General features: G+C 45.2%; 1 protein-coding gene across 1 annotated transcript; it reads right to left on the minus strand.

Moving 5' to 3' along the window:
- Positions 1-3,077: 3,077 nt before the first annotated feature.
- LOC135824323 (sushi, von Willebrand factor type A, EGF and pentraxin domain-containing protein 1-like) lies at positions 3,078-24,287 on the minus strand. The gene is made up of 11 exons (XM_065337056.1): positions 24,016-24,287; positions 23,724-23,874; positions 23,096-23,250; positions 19,631-19,813; positions 18,494-18,685; positions 17,639-17,821; positions 13,739-13,915; positions 10,099-10,266; positions 8,384-8,580; positions 7,394-7,577; positions 3,078-4,211 (listed from the first exon to the last, which is right to left on the minus strand). The coding sequence occupies exons 1-11, from the start codon at positions 24,092-24,094 to the stop codon at positions 3,862-3,864; spliced, it is 2,019 nt and encodes a 672-aa protein (XP_065193128.1). The 5' UTR covers positions 24,095-24,287; the 3' UTR covers positions 3,078-3,861.
- Positions 24,288-25,296: the final 1,009 nt, after the last annotated feature.

Raw genomic sequence — 25,296 nt, forward strand, 5'->3', positions numbered from 1 at the left:
CGAGTCATGGCAATGTGTGACGCGTCTGTTTGCATTCTGTTGACGGCCCTGAAGCATTCCTATCATGAATGAGTTACGTGCTCGTCATTAGGCTAAAGACACATGTCGGAGTTGAACATACTTCACAGATCACTTTTTGCAATGCTAAACAGGTTGCTGTGTGCAATGTATGAACACCTAGTAGCAACGGCACATGGGTACGTCTGAATGCTCAACGTCCTGGCAAACACATGTAACTTCCTTGTAACTTTTTTAAGGCCTCTTTAGTGGAGCAGATATGTCTGCAGCAATCTCAATGCAGAAGAGCAAAAGACAGGCAGCCAACCGTTGCACAAAAAGACAGTACTTTGCTCAAATTGCGTGTACCGGTAATGTTATGGCCCATTTAACATGATTGTATGTTTGGAACCTATTGTCAATTTCGCTTTCAGACTCCTTGGGTGTCGAGTAAATCCTGTGATAGGACTTTCGATGCGATGCTTTAATTAATTTGGATCTGATTACGACGGGATAGGTTTCCTGTGAATTCTCTTCGTCGGTCTAGGATACATTATGTGAATACTGTTTAGATGATTCGTCAATCACCGATCTATTGTTCTTACCCAATGGTTTTCAAAAGCGCGATATAGGCCGATTTGAGGGTCCTAAAAACCTAAACCCACTATATTCTCGAACAATTTGGGTTAGGGATCTACTTCTGCATACATTTTGCCATAATATTAAATTTTATTAACCCATCTCAAGACTCAGTGGAAACACCGGCCAATGTGAAGAGAATGGGTGATAGCCAACCACGGCGATAACTATAAGTAAGGGTTAGGAGGCAACAAGAAAGTGTAGCAAAAAGCAACAACAACTCCGTAAGGAAAGAGAATATCAAAAGAACAACAACAAGAACATCAAACAAAAGCAACAGAGACGCAAAGGAAATGTGGATGATGAGCTACGTATGTCGTATCAAATGTATAAGTTGCGGGACAGAACATGAACAGGCGGAGTGAAATCCGATCCTTTAACTTCTCTGCGCAGAGTGAGCCATACATGAAATGCAATACATAGAGGGGAGCGCAGAAGAGTGGATGAGTTACACTTGGGGCGTAAGAGCGAATTGCACTCAAGCCTAATAAAATGCGCAACCTGGTGTGCACTGCGTCCATTTTAATTCACCCCCCCCCCTCCCCATCATTTGAGCTTGAGCAGGCTGATCGAGAGTAAGCCTGAAGTACTTATTACAGTGCTCTCCAGGCATTCTAATCACCAGGGATAGAAATTTAGAGACGGTCGGTTTCAAGGGTGGCAAACAACTCGTGAACACAAGATAGCAGCGTGAGTCGCCAGTGTCCCAAATGGGCTGTGAGAACAGACGTTGAGGACCCGCGGTCATCCACAAGTCCCCTCACCAGAGTGGTAGCGAGTCTACTACTAGCGACTGGGTGAAAAGGTTATAGGAAAGTTTGTTGCTGTCCACACTGGAGCACTTGCTTTTCCACCGACTTGACTGGACACTTTAGTGACTCACGACTGACAACCAGAGCAAAGGAGAAGTTCATCGAACCTTTCACTCGGCACAACTTCAATGAAGAAGCACTCCAAGATAGTGTTCTGGCGAATTCAGGGAATAGAGGATTGCCAAGGGGACGGTTTGATGAACTTTTTCGTTGGCTCTGGATGACAATCGTGGTTCAGTTAGGTGTGGCGCCAAGTCGGCTGAAAGGCGCCAGCTCGAGTGTGGTGAGCAACCATCTTTCCTATGAAACTGCTTTTGAAGTATCGTGAAAGTCACTACGACTCTTTCTACTGTTGATTATAGAATGAGCATGTGACGAGCTAGTTTTGAGGTGACAGTCTTGTGGATGCCCGAGTGTGCTCAACGTCAGTTCTCATGGTCCAGGATCGACCATAGTACATTGTTCCATGTTCCTGAATTTCGAGGAAAGTGGGAAATGCCATGAGATTGCTCACGCTTTGGTTTCGGGCAGACGTGGCATGAATGTGTGCTAAATGTGCACGGGCACTGATCATCTTTCCTGTATTTCTCTCCCATCGACCTGACACGGCATTGTTCACATTTAAACATCACTAATCAAAGGCGCTACATACATCTTCGTATGAGATCCAGTGTTGCATGCAAACGACTGGATGTTCTGTTGTCGACGTTGAAATCCGATGGGATCACAGGAGCCGGCGCGCATGCTGCTTTTAGCGTCTAAATGCACTGTAGTTCACGTGTACTCTGTTAAAAATGGGCCAGCAGTGCTCACGGCTCCAAGGTTAGTTTCCCGTGGCCGCTTGACTTCTCACCGGATTTCAATGCCCACGACAGTACCTACCAAGCTGCTCGTTGCTAGTGCAAATTTCAGGCCCAAAAGGCTTCCTTCTCTCTTGCCAGCTCCACCTTTCCCTGACTCCACAAGGTACCACAAAAAATGATTCTCCGAGTTGCCCGTGCGTGTGAAAGTTGCCCGTGCCGCCTGCATACATCGCTGCTGCAAAGACTTGTGTGTGGCATTCCTAAATGGATATTTCTAAACATGCACTCAGTCATAGGCACTCTCTCCTTGTGCCTTGGTGACACGTGCTCTGTACGGCTATGTACAGGCCCTGGTTTGTTTGTCTTTTTTTAGCCTTATACAGGCAATCACAGAACATAATTTCACTGACCTGACGCAACAACTAAAGAAAAACAGGCCCTCGGTGGAGACAGAACGTTGCATGTCCCATGTATAATGTCATGTAGCACCCACGTGCAGCGTGACATTTTCTTTCAGCTCTCCGTGCTTACTTTGGCTTAGGTCTTTCCTGTAGATGGACATCAGCTGGAAGGAAAGGGATTTTGTTATTGCAATAAGTTACAGGACTCTTCCTCTTCTGTGTGTTATACGGCAGTTACAAACGCATCACTGTCCGTCCGAAATGTAGTGAAACGGCGACGCAATGCTATCCCACTAAGCTATGGTGCAATTCTAATTCCATCGAGAGCATTCAAAAGTTCGGTCAAACTTCGAAGCCCACGACCGGATACTGCACATAACCACGCAGAGAGCCACCAATTGATGCCAAATTGTCATTATCATGGCGAAATACAGGGCAGTTCAGAGGATTAAATGACATTCTCGCACCGCATCCATGTCATATGCCATCTACAGGCAGATGCCTGCACCGCGGAGCATCGCCACAGAATGAATGTGTGCATGATGCATTTTCAAACAACAGCCCAATGCCAAAATATTATTTCCTGCAGTATGTGTGTACTTGCAAGTGATTCATATCCTGCTAACATGCTAGCTTGCGAACAAATTGAAAAGAACATTTTGTATGCCCCAATGGGTAATGAAATGGGGAAATCAATGATCGAAAGAACAAAGTACGTTTAGATACATGTAGAGTACGCGTAGAATCATGTATTATTCCATGTTATATTTCATCACTTCGTGGTACATAACATGGCCAGCACAAGGAAGTGAGGTTGGCAAACCAACCACCTGCGTATCTTCCAAGTACACACTTCAGTTTCAGGTGACTTCATCATTATTGATTTATCACATGCGTACGTCTAATGCTTGCGTAAGAACGTGTAAAATATAATTCCAACGTGCTTGGCTTGGTATGCCATCCAAGTTTGTGGATGTGCTAAGTGTTTAGCCTAATATGTAGCGCCGCGTCAGTGCTAAGAGTAATAACAAGTTTGCATAATCGCAAGCCTCTGGCAGCTGCATAAGCATTATCGTGCAGGGGTTCTCCTTTTGGTATTGCGTGGTAGGGGAATGATAGGCCCTTGTACGTAAGCTATGGAGATCGTCTCAATTAACCGTGAATTGTAGGCTCTTCGATCTACGTTCGAGAGAATGCCTCCGCATACCTTCACATCAACATCGCGGCGTCTTCTTCCTGCCTCTTCTCTCGCTGTTTACTGGCGCTACTGCGTCGGCTACTGCTGGTGCTGCTGCTGCGGCTGCTGCTACTGCTGCTGCTGCTCGTATCTTTTGTGCGTGCTCCATCTTCTTTTTCTTCATTAACTTGCATGAAAGAGTCCGCCAATGGTTGCCAGGGTACTTCCAACACGAAATCATTCTTTCTAGAACGTTTACCCAGTTCTACACGTAATTTTGCCCACATTGCTGCGGTGAGTACGGCGCACAGGATCACAAGTACCGTTATAACAATAACCCCCGCCAAGAGACCCGACGACATCTTTGTTGTGCAGGGTTTCGCTGGAGTTGGTGAAGAACATATAAAGCAATCAAAACACAGTAGCAGGTGGACAAACTGCAAGAAGACAAGTACCAATTGCAGATCACAATACAAATGTATGCCTAGCAATGAACATGAGATGCAGTGGTGTTAAATGTAAAATAGAAGAGGAAAACAGATGGGGACGAGTTATGATGCAACTATCCACGACTGCATAACTCGTTCGCGTGTATGTGTTTTCGTCTTCTATTTTACATACTGCCTCATCATCCGAGTTCAATTTTGCACACGTGATGAGCCGTCGCTATCGTAGTCAACTCGTCCGCACTTGTGTCATGCATGAGGAGCACCCTTAGATATTGTCGTCTGGTTTTGTGCAATTCGTTTTCGCAAAGCTTCCCTCTTCCTTTACCTCTGACATTGCTGACCATTCACGTTGGGTGGTGTGTTGCTTTGCATCGTAGTTAGACTGCATTATCGTGTTATTAACTGGTCTCGTCGTCGTCCTGCAACAATCATCATTCTTTGTTGCCGTGAGACTTAGTTGTGCCCATTTCCGATGCGCTCACCTTGCCCTCTTTTGTCCTACCCGACCTAGAACCTTATCATTATTTTTTCTTATTTTACTAGGAATTCCGAACAGGTGTCATCGCCTGTTGGGTGAGAACGTCTTGATGGATGATCAGAATTCAGCAGGTGAATTAGAAGGGCGGTAAGCAGGTGGCAGTGCATTCCACCGGTCAGCGCCTACCTAAGAAATTGCACTGAAACCATAGCGTGTGCTAGCAGGGGGTAAAAAAAGCGCAGCAGACACCTGACCAGGGGTAATGGCAGCAGTGTGAGCACCGTGAGCACGAAGAGTAAAGCGGTCTTGTAGGAGAGAGCAAGCAAGGCCATTCAGGCAGCGATACACAATTACATAGGTCTTGAAATTGAGGCGCCCCCATCCCCCACCTTCCAAGTTGGAAGGCTGTAGGTTTGCAGTTTTGCACACTGTAGATGTGTTAGAGCGAGCACTAAGTCTTACGTAGGCTTTCTTCAAATCTGCCGGCCGAAATACTCGCCGAAAACGAGACTTTTCGTAAATGACTGTCATGTGCCAATATTGGTGTTCGCGGTACCTAGCCTGATTTCTGCACTGTGCAGACGCTGACTGCGAGGTTTTAAACGGGAAGTTCACCCTAAAATGAAATCTTCAAGGCTTGTAGCGACAAATGCACAGATTCCAATGGTGTAGGTTCCAGGTTGATTGGAGAAGCCGTTTCCGAGTTATACCTGCAGGAAGTTTGCACTAAATTTGGTGATATCGTGATGACGTCATTAACTTGCCCACACTTACTCCACTAGTTTTCACCACGGCCGGTTGTGCGCCAGAGTGCTCCAGATTTGTCAACCGCCTGTGTGGCCTCATTTCAAATGGGGACACGAAGTTGTATGTCGAGACAATGACGTAATCATTATGTCCGGTGTCGACTGGCTTTTGCATTGTCGCGGTCGGCGATCATGTGCATCCGCCGTGCCCGATCATCATATCACCGTCCTGTAAATGCATTGCGAGAGTTGGCAATCTCGGAGGACCGGCTGCGAGGTTTTGGAGATGATGGTGAGCAGGACATTGCCCTTGTATTTTCCATGGTCCGGTCGCTCACTAAAGGATATGTTGGTCTCGTCGTCATTCAGCAAGCCACAATGCCCCAGGACGGTACAGCAGCAGAGGGAGAAGAGGGGGCGGGGTCGGCGGGCTGAATGTCGTGCATGCGATGGTGGTCTGAAGCGTGATGCTTGTATGTCCCAAGATGTGGTGTACTCTATGACATATTATACCATCTGTCAAGAAGAATCCGTCGGGGAAACAGAAAGGACAACACGCTAGAGGACTGAGGAGCACTACAGACAAGCCAGAAACGCGACATTGGGAAAGCCATGGGGAGACCATTATCGACAAAAGTAGCACACTTTCCATCGTCACCGCAGCTCTCACCATTCGCCCACCTACAAGTTCTCGCCAGCAGGCAACGGTCATGCGTTGACCGCAGAATCATGGGGGCACTATTCATGAGGAAGAGGAAGCCGGCAGTGAACAGTGACAATGGTTGGCGACTGTTGGTTGATGCGTAAATATATCTGTCATTACCATAATTTGTGCAAGAATTTGTGCACTGTGTGTGTGTATGTGTGTGTGTGTGTGTGTATGTATGTGTTTGAGTGTTGTTAGAAGTGTGTATTTTTCTGCTTTGTACTCACGCTAGTAATCCTGCACTATCACTGCACTATAAACTTCACTTCATACATATCACACAGAATATAATAATCTCGCTTCCTGTGGTATTGCAACATTTTACGCTATACCATCACACTTTGGCCACTAGTACTTGTCACATATATTATAAACCCCAGTTCTGTCTACAGTAGACGTATTCCTGATGATGGGCCTTGCCCGAAAATTTGAGCTAATGTATATCAATTGCAGTGTAGCCTAGAAACCGTTAGAGAGAGTGTGTACAAGGTGTGTGTACAGGATGTATGGATTCAAGTATTGGCTACATAGGAGTCTCCAAACCTTGAGAAAAGAATTTCATACTAGAATTGTTTTCCAGTCTTGCGTAATACCGATAGGGTGCCATACATGTATGTCCCATACCGACGTTTTGAGACCCTCTGACATCTTTGGGACAATAGAGAGCCAAAATACTGAAATTGCCCCATCTACTCCAAATTCTCCCTGACGTCATAAATCCGGCCTAGCCCAGGCAAGTTAATGACATCATCATCATGTCACCAATTCTAATGCTCGAGTCATCTTTGTGCTCTTTAGTCCTGGTGGCGAGGCTGAGGTACGTCTCCCCGACATACCTATCACCACATTTGGACTCGAGGTGGTACATGACGTTTCGCTTTGTGTATGCTTCTGAACCAGACATGTGTAAAAAAAAATGCAGCGCTCTCTTGAGTGCAGGCAGGTTGCCTGCAAACTATTGAAAATCAATATTGTAGTAACAAAAAGTGCTATAAATAGAATGCAGAAAGATTAACTCGAGTATATCAAAGTTTCTTTGTGTCGGTCTTGTGCTTTGTATCTGGATTTGTATTTGTATTTATGGATTCTCCACAGGTCTTAGCCTTAATCGAGGGCGTCTCCGTGGAGTTACGGTGTTCTGGCAACGACGACGACAACAACAACAACAAAATTTGATTTCCTTACCAGCAGGTGGAGGTATTTCTGTGCACCAGCCTTTCGTGAATGTAATATCGTCCAGTGCAATGTCCACAGACCAACCGGATGCCGCCCACGCCTCGAAGCCAACGCGGAACATATTGGCTGAGTCGACTACGACGTTGGATGCCTGGATCCAGGAATTAACCTGGGTGTTTGACGTGTACCAAACCTGACATGCAGGAAAAAAAAATGAAAACACTCTGCATGTCCTCTGGTCAAGGCTGAATAGTTTCGAGGGCCGCATTCAAGGCTGTGTCAGGAGGCCACTGTAATGGGAGCCCATCTGTTCTGGACACCGATCACTTCATGTATCACAGGCACCCCCTCCCCTACCCTCCCCTCCCTCCCCCACAATACATGCAAGTACGTTGATGTCTCTGCTCTGCATGTGCAGCAAGATGAAGAAAGCACCTAGCCTACCCTTGCCCAGCTACCAACGAAAAATAAATAATAAAATAACGGTTCGCTTGATACTCAGCTTGAGTTTTCATAATCCGCAGGAACGCCACTACGATCTAAGGCGTATTTGCCGCTCCTAAAGCGGTTTTAGGTAAGTAGATCAACTCACAACCAAAGCGGCCAAACACGGAAAATCCCATTTACTGCATCCATGTTTCCCTCGTGCCAGGCTACCAACCAACTCCGTGTATAAATGGGGGATAGAAACATGTCGATCCTCACGTGGTGCACTTGATGTCTTGCAACACGATGCTAGGGGGCACTTGACTCTCCCTCCCTTGCCCCCTCTCTCTTTGGCCACCTACCCACCTACCAATCACCTCCCTGTCCCAATAGGAGGTTGAAGCGTACCAGTCGCCACATGGTGGAGTTTGTGTCTTCCAACACCACAGGCGTTGTGCTTTTTTGTGGTTCCTTTCACTTGATACCATAACATGGTGGTGATCCTCCCCCCCCCCCCCACACACACCGCACACCTACCATCAACTTCCTATCTAAATAGGGGTTAAAGCGTACCGTTCGCCACATGGTGGAATTGATGTCTTGCACTACGACACGCAGTGTGCCATTGGTTTCTCCATTCAGGTAATACCAGAACGTGGTGGTCAGCGGCGTGGACAGCGGATGGAAGTAGTTGGTGATGACGCGTGCCACGCTGCCAGAGTTTGGATAATTTCTAGGATAATGGACCCCCTTAAGGTAGATGTAGTGACCTGAGAGAGAAAGAGAGAGAGAGGGAGAGAGAGAGAGAGAGAGAGAGAGAGAGAGAGAGAGAGAGAGAGAGAGACAGACAGACAGATATACAGACAGACAGACAGACAGACAGACAGACAGACAGACAGACAGACAGACAGACAGACTAGCGTTCACACCTTTCCGCCCTCCAGGACCCATTTTTGGGGGTCGTGTGAAGCACGGACATCAGCATTCGAGTAGGGAGGAATGGATGTACGAAAACACAACCAGCCACTTACACCGACCCGGTTCATAAACAAATAGACATCTGTAGAAGTGCCCCGGGCTCAAATAAAATATTGCGTCATTGGCACTGGTGGAAGAAAAGCTCAGCAGTGTGTTTTCTCTGCGCGTTCCCATGCTCACTTCCTTGTCGACATGGTAAATCTTGCGATAGAAGCTAATTCCAGAGCAGGTCAAGTGGACATGGATTCCAAGACAGTCTGCGTGACGCAAACGAGTATCTGCTGAGTGCCGGGGATATCACCCGCATGTTTACACTCCTCACGTGATCACACGCACAGAAAAAAGGCATGTGATGATAGCACTCCATTGTGCCTTTTCCGCATCGAGAATGAAGCGCTGAGGAAAGGGCTGAGGCATATTTTCAACGTTGCTGAGAAAATAAAATAAAAACCTTCCACGCACAGTAGTAGTAGTAGTATTGACATATCCGCGGCAAGCCGCTTATGTACAACGGCATGGGAGAGGATAACAAAAAATGAAAATATATTGTTGGGGAAATCCACGCTATTATCGAATATTCAACAATGACGGGTGTGGGGTTATACCAAATTCCCATAATGTGGAAGTACGTTATTATTGTTGAAAGCACTAGGTGATCTGCACTCTACAATGTGACCTGTGCGATTATATCGTTGAATGATTGCCTGTTCCGAGCCACCAAACGCAGTGTCTCCAGGTCCTCCAGGTCCACGCACAACTGACAAACAAAAGGAAAGTGCTCTATTTGACTGCTGTTGCTTCCAAAAATACACAATCCACTACCTAATGTTACGCGCGCCATGGTAGATCTACAGTACCGCTTTGGAGTGAAGCTTCCAAGCTAAAACTTTGAGCTTAGGATTTGCTCACGCCATGGCCCTCGCGGGAAGCTGGCGCATGGCGGGTGTATCACACGACCTCGTTTCGGGTTCACGTGACCCTGCTATCACGACAACCATTCCGTCCCGCCAGCCCTCCCCGTGAGTGTGGACGTACACGTAAGGTAAAACGACATCAACCTAATCAACAAAGGACTGTCGGGCGGTGAGGAACAGAGCGCCCAAGATTGTCCATGCTAGAATATCACCATATACAGCATAACAATGTATACACCGTGGCCGATAGCACATGAAAATAAGAACGGTCTAGGCAACAAGGCTGAGCCACCCTCCACCCCCTCTCGCCCCAGTTCCTCGGCCCCGGTTCTACGGCACCGAAAGTAGTGTAAGTAGGAGAATAGAGCCCAATTTGTGAAAGGTGTTATTCTGTACCTGTTCCGTTCTTAAACGTGTGATCAGTAAACTTTGTGTTAGTGAATAGTCTTGAAGTATTTTGATTTTGGAGAATGAATGGCTGGCGGCCGGTGTGGTCATCTGCAGCGTGGTCATCTTCAAACTTGCACAGTCCGTTCTCAAAATCGCAATCCGCCGGGCATGCTGCTGTAGACGTCAATTTAGGAGTGAAAACCAACACAGACACAGGCACAGACACATAGAAAACACACATGGGTGAATATCGACAGTTGGAGGGCGAGCTTCTTGGATGGGAAAGAAATTGACACACAGAGAGATAGAGTGTGTTTTTTTGTTTGTTTGTTTTTTACTATTGACACAGCCCTACTGGAATACAGGTGGAGAACAAAAAGAAACGAGGAAACGGACAAAACATAGGGGATGTAGAGACGACGTGCTGATGTGCTGGGAGCAACTCAACCGACCAGAGGTCTCGGTGTCAGCGTTGCAACTAGGCATCGAAAAATGTGTGTTTGGGGGGGGGGGGGCTGCACAAGAACAATTGCAAACAAACAGAAGCTAGAGAATACCACAAAATAATAACTTGGTGCGAAATAATGAGAAGAAAATAATGACGCCCAAAAGCGCTAAGTACGAAATTAAGAAAAGGAAAATAATAAACCACATAGCGCTAAAGCTGCACCAAAAAATAATTTAAATTATAACTAAACCGGGTGGAAAACCAATAAATCATAACAAACAAGACAAACTAAATAATAAATTAATGATAAAAAATTAAATTAAATGTGTGTGTATGTGAAAGAGAGAGGGCAGAGATAAGGTGAGTGACAGAGAGAGAGAGACAGAGAGAAAGAGAGTGGCAGAGACAGAGATATTAATGCTACGTCACAGCAGTACATTAGCTGTTTGGTTGCTAATTTGTTTCCTGGGTCGAGCTTAAACCTCACTGACAAGAAAGGAATACTGAAGTCCATACTGCACACGATCGTGCAGGGTGTTGAAATGCTTCCTATGGAACAACCAAGATAGCATTGGTCTACCCAACTAAAATTGACAATGATATGAAAATAGAACAAATCACATAGAAACGAGTTATGAAGCAACTATCCACGACTGTAACAAGATAATAAACGGTCAGAAAGTGCGATAACAGGGCACAAAACTGATATGTTACTGATGCTTTAAACGACCTGAAACCTAGGTGTCACACACCTCCTGTGCGCAAACAGCGCCTTCCAGCTCGGAAGGTTCAACGTTATGGCAGGACCAATGCGGGGAAGGCGAGCGCATTGAAAGTGTGCAGTCCCACGGCAATAAAGAATGCCGGATGTTACAGGACCTAGACGGGACCAGTTAACAACACGACAATGCGGTCTAACTACAATTCGAAGCAGGAAGGCAACACATCACCCAACTTGGGTGGGTCAGCAATATCAGAGATAAAGAGAGGGGGAAGCTTTGCGAAAAAGAATTGTACAAAACTGGCCGCCAATATCTAACGGTACTCCTCAAGCATGATAGTACAGGTATTGTGGGCGAGTTGACTACGATAACAAAGTTCGTGTCGCGGTATTGTTCCTGACGGCTCATCTGGTGTTCAACTTTAATTCGGATACTGAGCCAATACACCTGATGAGTTTGCACAAGAACAACTGCACAACAAACAGAAGCTAGAGGACACCACAAAATAATAACTTGAAATAACAATAAAGAGAACAAATTCTGCAGTCATCGCCACACTACAACGAAGTCATGAAAGTTTACCAGAATTAATTTTCTTGTCACATTCATCAGTGGAAAGTCGTGACTGAAGAGTAATCATGCTGAACAATGATTAAATATACATTCAATGATGTGTTACGAGAACAAAATACAGTGCCAAAATAGAATGAGGGAAGGTGAGACAATAGAAGTGAAGTGAGAGCTAAGTGCAACGGCGGGTGAGAAACTAATAATAACGCTAAAACTGTGTAGTGAGACAAACATTTGTTCTCGTAACACATCATTGAATGTATACTTAATCATTGTTCAGCATGGTTACTCTTCAGTTACGACTTTCCACTGATGAATGTGACAAGAAAATTCATTCTGGTAAACTTTCATCACTAGGTTGTAGTGTGGCGATGACTGCAGAATTTGTTCTCTTTATTGCTATTATAAAAGTGTTGTCTCCACGTCGATTATTTGAATAATAACTTGGTCCGAAATAATGAGAAGAAAATAATGACGCCCAAAAGCGCTAAATACGAGATTAAGAAAAAGTAAATCACAAAACCACCTAGCGCTAAAGCTGCACCAAATAATAATTTAAATTATACCTAAACTGGGTGAAAAACCTAGTAAAATAAAAGTTAATAATATAATAATAATAAACCAAGAAATCATAACAAACGAAACTAACTAATAATACATGTAGAAAGGAAAAAGACATTATGGATACGAGTTAAGAGTAACTCTCCATCACTGTAACATGATACTTTATACAGTCAGAAAGTGCAATAACTAGGCACAAAACTGACAGAGTACTGAGACATTCGACGTCCTGACACCTAGCTTCAACACATCTCCGTAGCGCTAACCGACAGCCTTCCAACTTGGAAGGTTCAAGGTTATGGAAAGACCAAAGGGGGGAAGGCAAGCGCAACGAAAACGAGCAAAAGCTACAGGCCCAACGAAACAAAGAATGTCGATTGTTACAGGACGATGACGAGACCAGTACGATTGACAAAGCGGTCTAACTACAATTCGAAGCAGCAAAGCAGCACATCACCCAACTTGGGTGGGTCATAAATTTTAATATCAAAGATAAGTAAAGAAATGGGAAGCTTTGCGAAAACGAATTGTACATGCCGAAAGCCAAACTCCTACAGTACTCCTCATGCATGACATTGTGATAATCAAGTACATCCTTAGGAATGAGGGTGAAATTCTCTACCCCCACTGCTCAAGCCTCCCACTCTCTTTCAAGCTTCTTTTTTCATTCAGCTCAGTATTCGATTAGCCGATACGTCTTGGGCTGAATTATCCTCGTCCGCTGCTGCAAAGTTTTTGAAAGGTGTTAGAGGCAATCTTCATTCACTTGTACAAGCAAATGTTGTGTGCACAGAAGGCTAGTGTCATCACCCTCGTGTTTTTACGTAGTAGTTTGGTGCTAGCGTGGTGAGTATGATTGTCCCTCCCCCCCCCCCCCGCCTCCCACCGTTCAAGCTTCCTTCCGTGTGTCCAGGTTTGCTTTGTTTTGATCTATTTTGCTGATGCCGATGATTCACACATGCATGTTGTCAAGTGCTGAAACTGTCCCCCGCTGAATAGTATCATCACCTTTTTTCACTCTTTTCTCCTTATTTCACTTATATTTGACCATATCAGATTATATCAGATTAGTTTCAAGTAGTTCCCATTCCATTGTTACGTAGATTCACTGATGAATGTAACAAGACAGCAGTCGAGTTCTGAACAAATCCTTTCGCCCTTACCTTGCGTGCCTTGCGATCATCGTATAACATTTTACACATAAATGTCGACATAATCACAGGAAATGCTTGCAGTGCGATTAGTCCTCCTTGTAGCTGTATTTTTTGATATATTTTGTATTATTTTTCAATCCCAACCTTGTCAATACTTTTTTTGGAAGTACTTGTTTACCTTAAACACTTACTTTCGCATTTCCCGTCAGCTTGTGTCCAAGAGCGATCCAGTTGGCAACATCTTGTTCTTTTAGCTCCTACAAAGTCGTAACCGGGTAAGCATGTTACGTTTGCACACAGCCGCGTGGAACGGGTGATGTTTAAGGACCCAAACGAAACTACTGGTAATTCACAGAATGAGTGATGCCCTGTAAATGGGACAAGAACAATGAAGAGCATTGGTGGTAGACATGTTACCTTGCTAAATAAAATTTCGATAGGGCATCAGACAATACGGGTGTTGTCGTTATTTGTAAGATTGAAAGCTTTCAGTACGAAGTACTGGTTGCGACTTCGGCGACACAATTTGTCAAGTACAGTCGGCGGAATAGCGCGAGCTCCAGTGTGGGGAGCAAACCCTTTCTTATTGAAAGCTTTCAGTCAAAATATAATGTCAAATTGTCTGAACGTTGTGTCGGTATCAGGGATTTGCTGTTATTCACAAGGTTAGCATTAGGTGAAAATGGAAACATAGTAAGTCTTCTGTTATCTGTGAACGGAACCGGACACTAATCCCAATGTATTGTGTAAGCAGTGAAGGTTTTGTATGGGAGCAACCAGACACTGAAAGTAGAAAAGAAGAAAAGAATTACAATACAATGGCAATTTGGGGGCACTGCCATCCCAAAGGCCGCTTATGAGAGTGTCTGGTAGTGGGAGGCATCGCTTATCGCTCCGGTACCAGTTGTTGCTATGATTTCGGCGAATGGACAGGCGAGTGGTGTGCAGGCTGCATCGGCGCTTTTCGCTCGAACCGTGGTGAGTACGGATGGTCATAATATTTCTAGTGGCTCTCCAACTCAAGAATTCTCCTTTGATTCACCTGCCGGCTCGTTTGTCAGTGATCTCTCGATCTCTCGCAGACGTTTACCAAGGTCAAGTCCCTGAAGCACAATCATAGCGTTCTCGATTTAACTCCGTGCTGCGGCTTAGGAATGAGGAGCTAGAGGAACACATCAATCCACCCCAGCAACTTTTAGTTGACATGGCTGGTTCTGGAGGGGTATCCAGCTCGATGACGGCTGACCCTCTACCGGTTATTTTGTGCTGAACAAATCGTATTTTGCTGATGCGTTGCCATTCCGTTATGGTTGGCCCCTCTGGGACTTGCCGATCACATGTGTGTGTAGACCAGTACTGTCTTTGAATCACCGAGCAACTTGTCCTACAGTGGGTTATCCCACCGTGCTGCATAACGTGCAGCGTGATCGTCTGGCTTATGCCATGGGCGCTGCCCTACCGGATGTCCGGATTGAGCATCATGTTATTGAGATGGGGAAAATTGATCAAGTTTGGATTTGTGCAGAGTACGGTCAACTTTCGATTTTTTGCGCAAGTGAAGCTCTGCTGTCGTTTATTCGCTGAGCTACCGACCAGCAAAATCACAGTACCACAGCATCATACAGTCATTCCCCATGCAGGGCTAATGCAGCTACGGGAAATCCTCGAGATGTTGCCCTAGCTCTGGTCCTTCTTGCTTCAGTGCCACGGATTGCTGTGATGATCCGGACGATCATTTCACAACGCGGATGCACGCCAGATCATATCCTTTCTGAGAGACCACAGCATTCTCCCTCACTTGCACTTACAACCTCAATACCGAGGACGCTCTTGTGCTAACTGTCCATCGATGGCTGAGAGGGAAGTATGAGCGCAAACTCATAGGTGTGATATTCGTGGATATATCGAAGCCTTTCGACTTTGTCAAACACACCATAATGGCGCAGGAGCTATCCGACTTTGGGGTCGGTGGTGCTGTCCAGCAATGCATACCTGTAGGCGGAAATTGCTTGGAATACAAGTACGTCGCATGCAGTCCAAGAGAGCCGCAAGGATCCGTCCTGGGCACCTTCTGTTCACGTTGTACACTCGTGAATTTCCCTGCTGCCTGCCGCAGCAGGTCACAAACCACAAATGTGCAGACGGCATTGCGATCGAAGCCTTGGGCGCAAGTCAGTAGGTTTGCTGGGGCGGATCGGACGAAGCCTCACCCTGGCGTCAAAGATCCTGTTTTACAGGTCGATAATCCAGAATAGTTTACCGTATGTGTCCAACGCGTTTTATCCGTCACTACCAATTGGCAACATGGAGTCCCTCACACGGATAACGAAGTACGCTATCCTCAGCTTTTTTGGTCTGCCACTGTGATCGCGTACGAGCCCGATCCTTCCTCAGCTCCGCCTCACCACATGTTTAACATCAAGCTCCTCGTCTTTGGCCGTCGTTGTCTGTTCTCCTGAGCTAGCTCCCTCTTCACTAGCTTCATCCTGAGGGGTACTTGTGAACGCACTCGGGGAGCAGCACATCACCTTCTACAACTACCATTTTGGCCGGGACCTGCAGGTCAAGCAACCATGCAGTTCATCGGCGCAGTCCTGTGGAGGCAGCTTCCGCCTGATCTCCGTTCCGAGCCCTGGCTACCTTCAGTTCTGTGCCCTGCAAGAAGCGTATCATGGCTCCGTTTAAATGCTTTTTGGCTAGAGTGTTTCTGTGGTATAGCGAACTGAAGAATAGGAAACGTGTTTCGCAAAATGTGTATGATGTTATTCTGAGGTTCACTCGCTTAATTATTTTACACCCCTCCTTTCTCCGTATTTCTCTCCCCCCCCTCTCTTTTTTTTTTTACTAAGTACACAACCTACTCGTCAGGAGGGGAGAAGACAACAGAGTATACAATGACAAAACAGCAGGGATAGTAGGGGCTGCAAAGCAAGCCTGTGCTGGTGAGGCAAGCCCACAACACCGACCTCGGCGGTAACGTGAGCTTGCGCACCATAGCCTAAAAGAAGGGGGTGATTTAGTCTCTCAATCTCTCATTCCCTCTGTCGTCCACAAGTATCAAAGAAGACGAAACTGCCTGTTTGTGGTGGGGCGCTAAATGAACTTCCACAACAACACAAATGAAATCTTAAAGGAAACCCAAATAAGATACATGAAAGGAACACATAACAACACCAATGAAAATAATGCATGAATTGTGTGACGTAAAACAATGAGAGCGAGAACGACCTACGTGTGGGTTATAACAACTGGAGAGAAACAAAAACCATGCAATAAAGCCATGACAAATGTAATTATAATGACAGCAACTCATTACACGGAAACCAGTACTGGCCTAACCTGGCTAAAATGAAACAACATAACACTAACTAAACAATTTCAATGCAATTATACTATCTTTCTTGATGAACAAATTGGGCTTGTGAATGCGTTAAATAATGACTTCTAACACCTTAAATCATAACCATGACGAACATGGCACAGACCAGTGAAACAAGAATCAGAAAACGAATCGTAACAATGAGGACTGGATACGAGATGGTAAAACACGGTTGACTTTCTAGAACGAAACTTACGCACAGTTGGCTGACTTCCGGGACAGCTCTCCTGCTCACTCTCCTCTCCGCTGTCCGACTCGCTGCTCCCGTCACCAACCGGTCCATCGTCAGATTCCTCCATTGCATCACCATCCACCCATTTTCTAGGCCGTGCGACCCGATCCAGTTTCACCATTTGCCTCCTTCGTTTCTTGTCCCACCATTTATCCACGTCCGTCGGGTGCAGTTTGTGGTTGCGCATCTCGGTCTGTCAATTGTTGGTTTGTAGTGGTTGTGATCATGTTTCTTCTTGTGTGCCGTGGTTACAAAAGGTACGTGGGTTTGTACATGTATGTCGGACTGTAGTGTTTGTGCTGCTGTTTGGGTTTTGCGTGGCCTGCCACGCATTTATATTGCACAAATAACGTGTTCATGTCGATTAAGCTTTTCCTAATAATTGCGGTCATAATATCATGTATTACTTTCAATCCCTAACGTTAAAAAATTGAATAAATCCCTAACATTGTCAATACTTGTTTACTTGTTAACACTTACTTTCGCATTTCCCGTGAGTTTGCGTCCAAGAGCCATTCCGTTGACAAATGACATATTGAAACCCTACAAACTCGTAACCAGGGAAGCAGGCAATTCTTGCATACAGACCGTAATAATTTGTAGTGTTGAAGTTTAAGTACCCGAACGGAATTAGAGGTGGCCTTTCACAGAATGAGTGATACCCTGTAAATGGGGCAAGAACAATGAAGAGCACTGACCTTAGACATGTTGCATTACTGATTTGAACTTGCGATAGCGCATGAGACAATTGGAGGTTTTGTCGTAATTTGTGAGATTGAAAGCTTGCAGTCAAGACAATATCATTCAGGTCTGAATATTGTGTGGTTATCAGGAATTTGTTGTTATTCAAAAGGTTGGCAGTAGGTGAAAGATGGAAACATGACATCCTGCCATATTTGGAGGGGAAACGGTAAATTTGTCTCAATTTGATGTGTGAGCCGTGAAGGTTTTGTATCAAACCCACCAGACACTGAAGGTTGCAACCCAGAAAAGAATTATAATAAAACACAACACCAACTTGTAAACATATCCATTCACCGAAGAGGCTCTCAGCTGTACGAAAGTAATAGAATACTGGCAATATCTAGCCCATTGGACATAATATGGGCTATGCTAAGGAAGGGAAAGGCAGTTGGAGTGGGCATCCAAGACGTGCCAGAGCTGATTGTCAGTTAGGTGTAGAACGTCAGTACCGTTGGTCAGTGCCGTGCAATGTTATCGCATGAGCTGATTGTCCGGAAACTGTTAGTGTTAGTTGACAGTGTAGCGTGATTTGCTCTTTGGTCCTTTTCGTTCCTTTAAAGTCCTAGAATAATACTGATAATGAATACGTACGAATACAACGCCCGTTTATTGATGTCCATTGCGCAACAGTGGCGGTTCTCCCTGAGCAGGATACAGTCGCGTTACTGCCGTTGAACCGAAATCCTTCGTCACAGACAATGACGGCAACTGAACCAATTGTACGATTGCCAATAAATGAATTCCCGTTGGAGATTGTAAGGTCTTCACTACATACAAGTAATTCTGTGATACGGAAATCAAGCACCACAGCATATCAACCAGTCAATATGGTTGGACATAATTACCGTATTTTCTCTAATAAAAGCCCAGGTCTCCAATAATAGCCCCGTCTCCAATAATGACCCGGGGTGAGGGTGGTTTGAAATAATAAGAGCACAGTCTCTAATAGTAGCGCGGGTCACAATTGGAGTATGCAACAAGTATATTGACTGCATATATGACTGCAGTACAACATGCCAAGAACATATTTGTAAGGAGGTTTTCGGTCTACTGCTTCCTTCCTGGTGCCAATGCTATTGTGAAACGTCTGTTTTGACCATATTCTTGAGTTTAGGGTTGCAAAATCAGTCTTGATATGGCAGTTTACGCCTGTATAGACTGGAGTTGGCTTGATAGTTGACAATTGAAAAAAATAAGAGGCTACACTCCAATAGCCCAGTCTCTAATAGTAGCGCGGGTAGAGCTGTCACTGAAAAAATAAGAACCCCGGGCTCTTATTAGAGAAAATATGGTATACAGGTACACAATAAAATATGTGGTGTCTTGCTATCGTTCCGATTATGCAAGTGATTGCTTAATCGAATAGAACCGACCCGAATATTTCCCTACGATTCGAGTCAGGACTGCTCGGTGGTTGTAGCATGCCATACTTGTGCCTGTGCATAATTTAGACTTGTTTACAGGTGGATGTTCGAAACAGCTTGCTATCTACAGAGTTGGGTATTTATGGCACAAAACCGTTTCAGATTCGCACAAATTTTTCACGATGGAGGATGGATAGCTGGAAATCATTTTGGCATAGGACACATTTCGACCATTCATGTCTACGCCATCTTTTTTGCATAACTTAGCTCACATTTTTGTCTTAACCCTTTGAGCGCCGATTGGAATTAAAAACATTCCCAGTTCTCGTAAATATCTGACTTTTCTTTGCGCTTGTGCACTTACTGGTGCATGCCCCGGCGGGTTGTGTCCAAGAGCCATTGCGTTGACAAATACTGTATGGTAGAGATCCAACGAATCTATACCCTGGCTGACAGGTGATGTACGCATATGACCCTGGCGTGGTCGTGGTGACTTGGATGCACCCAAACGAAAATTCAGGTGCAGTTCCACAGGACACGGGATCCACTGTAAATGGAACAGCAAGAACAGCATTACCGTTAACAAAGATGAGAAACGCAGTCGTCCGTAGACGCAAAACATGTTACCTGATCATCAGGAAATGATCACCACAATGAATATCAGAAATGCAGAGGAGGAAATACCGGTATTATATTTCAAGAGCGAGACATTCAATGCAAACCCACAGCAAGAGGGGAATGCTCCTATCGCATTATGTAGGGCAGGGTGTAAGGGCGCAATGGTAGAGGGGCTCTCGGCCTCAAATTTAAGTCGTGGGATACGGAAAATATAGTTTTCCCATTCCGTTTATGAGGTGTTTGCCAACTAGCACGTGTCCAAACTCTAAAGCACTCTGGACTTATATCAGAAAGTGCTACAAACTGACAGCACTAACGGGAGGAATACCAGCTCTTCGGCTTCACATCTTTACTGGCCAATTTCACATTCCACAATTCCAGTGTAAGAGAAGAATGGCGTTATTTGGGCCAGAGAGTAGGGTCTAGCGTATTCTGCCTGCAGAAAAATTGGCAGAATTCGGTACTTTTTCTGGTAAGTTTCATGCATGTTTGGTATGTGGATAAAGAAATGGAGCAGAATTCGAGGAATTGCCCGCCATAAGGTTTGTATGGTTCTGCCAATTTTACTGCTTTTCGAGCAGAATCTGCCACCTTTTCGAGCAGAATCAGCCGGTCCCCACCAGAGAGCGCAGCTTGGCTGCGGTTGAGGGCAAGGCAATCAGTACGACAACAGGAATAAAACAATGCGGAAGTAAGAATGGATCTAAGGAGCGAGCAACAGTTACGCAACATGAGCAACAGTAATGACATTTGAAACTGTGTACAGAGTGGGAGGTGAATTGCAGAGCGCGCAATTGGGCGTGATGAATACCGGGAAACACAGCTGCTCCAAGAGTTATGTGGATACTACATAATTATAGACCCCGGATGGAGAGCAAAGGATTAATAGAAAAGACAAAGGAAATAGAAGTTACGTTATAATGTCCACTAAAATCACCAGTTACTAGTACTTGACATTCAACTCATCCGAAAACTTTGCACGACACTGGCAGAAGGCACTGCCGTTCTACATGTACAACTGAAAAAGCTGTACACATGTATGTGTAATACACCTCCCGTAGCTTGCTGTTAGCAGTCAATATCTGCAACGATCAATCAGCACTGGTCAAGGACAAATTTCCGATTTCACTCAAAGGCGCCTCATTTCACCCTGTGTCGACCTGCGTCATCCACTATGACAGTACATAGTGTACTCCGTTCATTGCATAGAGAACTCGCCTGAAACAAGGAACCGGTACAAGAGCCTGATGAACAATAACACCACGCTGCACTACTCATTTCATTCCGGCACGAAGAATTCATTTCGCTGATCAATCCGATCGCGAACACTTTGAGTTTAATCCGCATACTGAGCCGATAATATAAAATAGAAGAAATCACATGGTAACGAGTTATGAAGCAACTATCCACGACTGTAACAAGATAATAAGCAGCCAGAAAGTGCGAACGGGCACAAAACTGACATGTCATGGTCCTGTAACAATCGGGAATCTTTGTTGCCGTGGGACTTAGCTTGTGCACATTTTCGCTGCGCTCACCTTCCCCTCATTGGTCCTACCATAACCTTGAACAGTCCAAGCTGGAAGGCTATCGGTTTCCGCACTGGAGTTGTGTGTGAGAACTACTTGTACAAGTAGGTGTCATTTGTTTGATTGTCTCAGGAACATGTCAGTTTTGTGCCCTGTTATCGCACTTTCTTGCTGCTTATTATCTTGTCAGAGTCGTGTATAGTTGCTTCATAACTCGTTTCCATGTGATTTCATCTATTACTACTTTGAGTCTGGACTTTATTTCCGACTCGTTCAATTCGATCAATTCATGGGGCCGCCCTTCTCCTATGGCAAGTGACGGGTGTCACGGTGCAGCGTCGATAGTACAAATCGAAAATTGGTCAATATTTTGTTTTATACTGCTCCATAGCCTCGTTGCAATTGAGACTCCAGGAGTTCAGCCTGGAATGCTTGCATTTTGGAGTGACATGGACGGCCGGTGAAAATGTCTTGTCCGATTGCGTCACAATGCGCACACTGCAGTGTTTTGGATATTGGAGTCCGAGGGGTGTGTGTGTGTGTGTGTATGTGTATTTATGTGTGCGCATGTGTGTGTGTGTGGTGCCCCGTGTTGGAAATTGAGGTTGAGCTTCCCGCTGAGCAGGGAGTGGTGCGTTCTTGCGGGTTTGCCGAGTGTAAGGTGCGACGTGCTCCTGGTGTGCTCCGGATGGCAGTCGTGAGTCAGCCAAGTATCAAGTTCGGCAAAAAGTGTGTGTTCCTCGTTGGAACAACCAACTTCATGAACAATAATTATGGTATGGTAGTTAGGGACCGGAGGATTCTGCTCGAAAAGGTGGCAGATTCTGCTCGAAAAGCAGTGAAATTGGCAGAACCATACAAACCTTATGGCGGGCAATTCCTCGAATTCTGCTCTATTTCTTTATCCACATACCAAACATGCATCAAACGTACCAGAAAAAGTACCGAATTCTTCCAATTTTTCTGCCGGCAGAATCCGCCAGACCCTAATGGTACTCTTTGTTTTACTTCATTAATAAGCGAAAATGTTTTCCTACACATGTACGTGACATAACATAATATTTATGGGAGTTGTGACTTGTGAAGTGGTTGTATGCATAATGGATACCTTTGCTCATTGCCGTTATGGCCCTTGACGTGTGGCGTATTCGTGATGTCATCTACTTTTTATGGTGTTATAATGCTCCCCAGTTGCAGGATATCAATACGTTGTGCATCTCTCTGCATGGTTGCTGTATATCGGACACGATCCTATAATTATGAATAATTCCCGCGAATTCGGAGAGGTCGCCTTGCCCACTTTTATCCTGGTGTTTTCAGACATGTCCCCTTACCTTGACTGAGTCGAACAAATGCCGTAACCCAAATACTAATTCCATGATTGTACCAACATTGGATTTGTTGATGAGGCCCTTACAGTTGTTCAATACTAGTGAAACGAAGCATACTTAGCAAACTTCACTTCTCAACTCCAAAAACGGTCTCTTCACTGCGATTCAAATTGCCCTGATGATGGGCCTGTCCCAAAAATTTGGTGAAATGTAATTCTTAATTTTAATTTTAATCGCAGTGAAGACACCGTTTTTGGAGTTTAGAAGTGAAGCTAAATGTGCCAGTGGCTGCGTTGGGGTTTGCAGACAATTAGAAAAGAAACGAAGTACATTTTCACTAATTATCCTTACCGCACTCTACTCCAGCGTACTGCCTGTGCTGGCAGGATGTTGCAACAGGCGGATAATCACATCCGTAATCTGAACGAGTGCTGTTAACGGTACAAGCACAGGACATTCCGTTGCTGCCTCCATAGTGTGTGAAAGCCTCAACTGCTGCCTGAAACCTGAAAGAAACAGAGACAATGTTTTTGTGGCGGGCTAAGTATTGAATCCTTTGGGTGTAGGCTAGCGTAAATGAAAATGCAATATGTTTCGCCACAACAGCATCTATTCAGAAACCATGATTCAACCCAGAGCTTCGTACAAACAAAAATAGTGTCCCCTAAGAAGAAGGATATCTGACACCCACGTTCCACCGTCCCGGCTGCCTGCTTTGGCAAAGCACATGAGAGGTACCGGAATAACATACATCTAATTAAGTTTGGAATGTTTGCGTAATACCGATCGCTGTATACATGTATTACTTGGGTATTGCGATCGTTCGTACGAGATGGTTGAACACGTGGCCAAGAACAGTCAGTTGAAGAGAAAAGGGAGTGCATTTTCACCTCTCAGTAGTGTAGTATAGACCAGCAAGAGGTGCATAGTGAGCATTAGCTATCATTGGCGATAGACATTACTGCAACGAGATGCTTACCCAAGAGATTGGCAGATGTAATCAGCATCAGTAAGGTTCCAGTCAACAGCACATAGGGATGACCAAGTGCCATTCGCAAGCACCTCAACAACACGTCCTCGGACTTCACTTGGCCCATCTACGATACTAAAATTGCCTTCAACATCAAGTGCTAGGTAGAAAAACGAGACAATAGAGCATGCTCTTGTTGACCAACGTACACTGTGTGTTGGATACTGACCCAGGGCAGATATGCTAGCATGACTCTAGCGGAGAATGATATAATAGTATAGAAACGGATAACACAACCCACCTGCTGCTGGTGTGCAGAATAGACTCGAACAGATTATGGCGAGCAGCACAGGGCACACGAATAAGATGCGAGTTTCCATAGGGGATTACACGGTGCTCGCAAGCACGAAGTGAGGCAAGAAATGGAAACAAGGAGGAAACAAACGCACCGCCTTTCAATTATACTTGACATCAAGGGACATTATCGGGTCTCTTGTGCCAGTACTGTTGCCTGGTGGAACACTAGGAACACCTGACTGAGCAACAACTTTGAAGATTGGTCTGTGCTGATTGCGTTACCTGATTGAACTATTGGTACATTGTAGCCTGGCTCCAAATTCCAGGTAGGGCTAAGTTGCCTTCAAATTTAGGTCTGCGAATTATCGTGCACTAACCCCACCTGTTATTGCAGACATCAGCTACCAGGTTGCAGGAATGGTAGACGATCCGCGTCAGTAATGTAAAGGGAGCTGGCTCTTTCCACTGCACTTGTGCTGCTGTGCGACAATGACAGTAGGCGCACACCGGCAACTGATCCCCCGAATTACCCTTCCTGGCTATATCAACGTTTGATGCAAGTCACTAGGTTCCGCAAGCTGGCGGCATGCGTGGCAAGGGGAATTCTCGGGACAAGAAGGCCACTCCGTACAACCACTACAGTCCGTTCATTGGAAACATGCACCTGACTTTGCAACCTAGATCTTTTTAGATGCACTAAAAGTATTTTTTTTCCACTACTAGCACTTTACTTCGAAGTAAAAACGGAAAGGACTGATTCGACACATGCTGTGCGCGATGCATCACTAGTTATGATCGGTTGTGGTTCGTGCCTGCACACATGTTGGATTTTATCTTCCGCTGGCCAGCTCCTCTGCATACTCCAAAAAGCACTCACACTGGCTAAACCTATTTTATCCCAGTGGCGCTGTGCGGCAATGAATTCAAAAATAAATTTCAAACACAGATTAAAGCAAGGACTTAATAACATACCCGATCATCCGTGTGCTCAAACTGTAAAGCAACGCAAGCACGATACCTGTACTATCCAACATACTCGCAGATGCTGTACTGCAAACCCAAGCCTGTTGTGCGGGCGAAATAGGCACTAGCCAGCCTCAACAGGAATAAAATGAACTTAATACAATCCGCTCTTGAATAGTGTCAGCCCTATATAGAAGAGTGCCCAAGTCTCTAAAAGCCAGTGAAAAAAGTAAGCTCTCTCTTGAATAGTGCACCCCCCCCCCCCCCCCCGGGGTTTGGAACCAAATGCATGTGAAGGTTTGGTGCTCTTTTGTTAAGTTCT

This window comes from Sycon ciliatum, chromosome 9 (genome assembly GCF_964019385.1).
Source record: "Sycon ciliatum chromosome 9, ocSycCili1.1, whole genome shotgun sequence".
NCBI classification, from domain to species: Eukaryota; Metazoa; Porifera; class Calcarea; order Leucosolenida; family Sycettidae; genus Sycon; species Sycon ciliatum.